We start from the raw sequence: 4,234 nt of genomic DNA, 5'->3' as shown, positions 1-4,234 counted from the left end.
ATGCAAGCACGTTACGTTCACCTTGAATAGGCAAAACTGCCCGCCCCTTACGCTAAACAACACCCTACTCCCGCAAGCAAACGAGGTAACATATCTAGGAGTACACCTCGATAGAAGACTCACTTGGCGTAGGCACATAGAAGCTAAAAGAACCCACCTAAAGCTAAAAGCCAGCAGCCTTCATTGGCTTATCAACGCTCGGTCTCCCCTTTGCCTTGAATATAAAGTCCTGCTGTATAACTCGGTACTTAAACCCATATGGACGTACGGCTCCCAGTTATGGGGGAATGCCAGCAATAGCAATATTGACATAGTCCAGCGAGCTCAGTCGAAGATCTTGAGAACAATCACCGGGGCACCGTGGTACGTTCGCAACGAAAACATACATCGCGACTTAAACATTCTTCCAGTCAAAGATGTGATCGCAGAACAGAAGGAAAAGTACCTCAGCAAGCTATTGTCGCACCCTAACCACCTGGCGAGAGGTCTAACAAGGTTGAGCAACCAATCACGACTTCGTCGCAATGACCTACCCACCCAGCGACCGTCTTGCGGAACGTGCAACCAGAATGCAGTCTTAGTCTACTGTTAGTTAAATGTTAATGTTAAGATTTGAAAACTTATTGTTAGTCTCAAAATTAAGAGAAGATCCAATAAATAAAAGCAAAGTTTAAAAAAAAAAAAAAAACAAAGAAACAGTTGTAGATAGGTTTCAATGTTTGTTCTGGACTTTGGTTCAGGGGAGCATAAAGGTTATGGATATCCCTTACCTATATAAAGGAGTTTGTGAATACTCCCTGAGAGTGCATTAGTCTGTATTACCATAAAGGAGTGGGTCATTTAGTAGAATGGTAGATTGGCCCTTATTAAGGGTGCTCCATTGCTGCGTTTTCCTTAGCCTGATTGCCGCTTCTTTCGCTAGTTCTATTCCAGCTAGACCTGGATTTGGTATGCTGAGTATGGCATTTAGGGCTTCGTTTGGGGTAGATCGTAGTACAGCGCATATACATATTGCTGCTGCTCGCAGGATTTTTTCCACCTTCTTAAGGAAGTTCTTCTTTTCGAGGTCTGGCCACCATACCTGCACTAAATACATTAGTATGGGTCTGACTATGGCAGTGTAGATCTAACTTACAATATAGGGGGATATGCCCCATTCGATTCTTAGGGCTATTTTGCAGGTGAAGAGGGGTTTGCACATTTTGCGCTCATAAGATCGCAGAGCGTCTGTGGGTATTTGCCTATGAACATTATTGCTACGCCTGAAACTGAATAATAGACATTGTCGGGTCAGGCAGCAGCCACGGCATAAATTGAATCAATATATATTTAACATATATATATAGATGTAATAATTATAGTTTATCATATAATCATTTTCTCATCGCTGTTGTTAGTCGCAAGTCGACTCTTCTCGGCCGCTCGGCTTTATTTTATTGTTGTCATTAAGTTAACGAGCTTTCGCCCGTATGCTAAAAGGCGGGCCCACTTGTACTCTCTAGCTCAGTGCATACGCATTCTAAATCGGAATCCATTTCATATGCAAATAAATAAACATTTTAAAACGTTGTGAAAAAAATAATTCCCTTTTTTGTTATTTTGGAAAAAAGGGAAAAAGTCATTGAAAGGATCAATGACCAAATATTGGTGACCCCGATCTAATTAATAAAATTAAAATTCCACGATCATTAAAGAGTGCGAACATACCCGTTTCAGTTTTTGCGCGGTGTATTAACATATGTACATATGTGCATTTTTGAACATAGACGGCATACAGTGCATCAGTTAAACAATTATTTTGTATTTATACATAAATCATTTAATAATGTGGATTTTTGAACATAGACGGCATACAGTGCATCAGTGAAACAATTATGTTGTATTTATACATAAATCATTTAATAATATAAATAAATACAATACATACAATTGTTATCCGGTCCGCCAACAGACATACATACATACATACATACGTTGCACTTGCAAGTGCATTCGACTCACACAAGCTTTCATATATATATACACGACTCAGTGTACGTGGGATAAATCGTGTTCGCTGCGCTCAAATATAATTAAATATAATAAAATAAACAATAACTATAATTTTGGCGCCAAATTAATTTGTGCGTGTTTTTTTACCTAAATTGAGCGTATTTCAGTTATAGTGGCGATGAACTCCAGCGGCGCCGTCACAGGAGAACCCACTCCATCTCAAAGTGCGATTTTATTATGCAAGGCAAAGGGTATCCTCCAGGATTTGAAGAGGATCCAAGGCGCCCTGCAGCCAATGTCAAAGGTGGAGGATGGTATGCTCCATGTGCGTCACGGCCAGTTGGTCGCCATGTACGAGGATTTTAAGACATCCACGGGGAGCTTGAAGAGTTAGACATTGGTGAGATAAGCAGCGACTTGCGATGGACAGTGTCTGAGCCTGTAGTTACGATGCATGCCGAAATCAATGTGTAAACATTCTTGATCTGAACATCAAGTCCCACTCTTGAACACTAGATGCGGGTGTTTTTCCGACACACCGCACATAAAAAGAACACAAATTCATTGGGTGCGATAAAATCAAACTAATACCACCTAAAGAATGATCAAAAATATGATGGGTTCAAAATATGAGACTACCAAAAACTTAACAAGTAGATAAAAAAAATAATGTTCTAATGACATTGATTGACGATGTTCTTGAATGTGGATATGCCCCTTCCTACAAAGACTAAAGCTGCATACATAGAGGCCCTCAAAACGCTTTGGAAATGGCATCAATGGGAAAAGCATAGATCCTACATAGCAAAAATCTGATAATATAACAGTGCATACAGTAGCAGCAAGATCAGCAATTGCACACAATAGATATAATCTCTTAATGATTTCAATATATAATTGCCCATATTTTTAAAATTATCAATTGAAACATGTTCAAAGATATTTTCCCACGGTGCCACTTTAAGTTGGCTGATTTTGTGCATACCGGCTTGCTTTTCAAGCCTTTTGAAAGATTTGACCTAAGTCATGGGTTCCATTAGTATACAAATCGCTAACATCATATCTTGCTGTAATTTTCTTTCCGTGCTTAAATAAACACATATTGTTATTTACATGCAAGGTCACTACTTTACGTACTTCATCATTATTAATGACTTCATATACGTTGGTCTTTGAAGCTTTTTCTATGGCTTGCTTATGCAATTCTATTTTTTCTTTTCCTGCGCAGGATTTTTGTCTACTTTGGTTTCTGGTAGTGACTTTCAGAATTTTAATGTTTAAATGTATGTTTTTCAAGTCGGTGATTGTTATTCTATATAGCGCATCGGCTACATAATTATCTTTACCCTTTAGATACTCTACTGTAAAATTATATTCCTCTAATTCAAGTCTCATGCGTGTTAGTTTGGAACTGGGATTTATCATTGAAAATAAATAGGTAAGTGCTCTGTGGTCTGTTTTGACAGTGAAGTGTCTACCATAAATATATGGTCTGAAGTATGTTATTGCCCAATGAATAGCTGCTAATTCTTGTTCTGCAGTGCTCTTGTTGCTTTCACCTTTCGTAAAGGATCTTGATGCGTATGCAACTGGAAGCTGTAATCCGTTTTTATTTTAAATTAGTACTGCTCCACAAGCGTATTTGCTAGCATCTGTAATTATGCAAAATTCTTTGCTAAAATCTGGGTCTTGCAACAGAGTTGGGTTTATTAATGCTGATTTTAGATGTTCGAAAGCGTTTTGACATTCTGTTTGTCCATTCGAATTTTACATTTTTCCTACATAATCTTGTTATGTGACGGGAGTATTCTGTAAAATTCTTTATGAAATGTCTGTAATAATTGCAAAATGCAACGAATCTTCTAGCGCTGTCCACATCATGTGGGACTGGGTAATTTTGAATGACGTCGTATTTTTTGTCGTCAGGCAAGATTCCTTATTTGTGCATTTATGTCCTAGGAAGGTGACTTCATGCATGAAAAATGAACATTTTTCGGGATGTAACTTTAGGTTGTGTTTCCTACATTTCTCGAAAACATCAGTTAGGTTCTTGAGCATGTGGTTTTCGGAGCAACCTTTGACTATTAAGTCATCCATGTAAAGAAATGCTTGCGAAGGTTCCAATCCAGAAAAGGCTATAGTCATCATTCTCTGAAAGGAGTTTAGCGCTATTTTTAAACCGAATGGTAATCGCGTGAAACGATATGAACCATTGTTTGTTGAAAAGGATGTTATATGGCGT

General features: G+C 38.3%; 1 protein-coding gene across 2 annotated transcripts; it reads right to left on the bottom strand.

Moving 5' to 3' along the window:
* Positions 1-721: 721 nt before the first annotated feature.
* On the bottom strand, positions 722-1,973 carry LOC116655222. 2 transcript variants are annotated; one of them, XM_032452768.2, is made up of 3 exons: positions 1,928-1,973; positions 1,136-1,268; positions 722-1,081 (listed from the first exon to the last, which is right to left on the bottom strand). In XM_032452768.2, the coding sequence occupies exons 2-3, from the start codon at positions 1,199-1,201 to the stop codon at positions 809-811; spliced, it is 339 nt and encodes a 112-aa protein (XP_032308659.1). In that variant the 5' UTR covers positions 1,202-1,268; positions 1,928-1,973; the 3' UTR covers positions 722-808. The 2 variants fall into 2 exon arrangements, with proteins under 2 accessions (XP_032308659.1, XP_032308660.1); XM_032452769.2 differs by having other exon boundaries at positions 1,136-1,262; positions 1,928-1,944.
* Between the last annotated feature and the right edge of the window lie 2,261 nt (positions 1,974-4,234).

The sequence above is a fragment of the Drosophila ananassae genome, chromosome 3R (assembly GCF_017639315.1).
Source record: "Drosophila ananassae strain 14024-0371.13 chromosome 3R, ASM1763931v2, whole genome shotgun sequence".
Taxonomy (NCBI): Eukaryota; Metazoa; Arthropoda; class Insecta; order Diptera; family Drosophilidae; genus Drosophila; species Drosophila ananassae.
Note: the sequence above shows the minus strand (reverse complement) of the source record. Positions and strands in the feature narration are given on the sequence as shown.

Coding starts and splice junctions, on each gene's coding strand:
- LOC116655222 (XM_032452768.2), bottom strand. CDS start 1,201: ATGTGCAAACCCCTCTTCACCTGCAAAATAGCCCTAAGAATCGAATGG. Junction 1,082..1,135: donor GGGGCATATCCCCCTATATT/GTAAGTTAGATC, acceptor TATTTAGTGCAG/GTATGGTGGCCAGACCTCGA.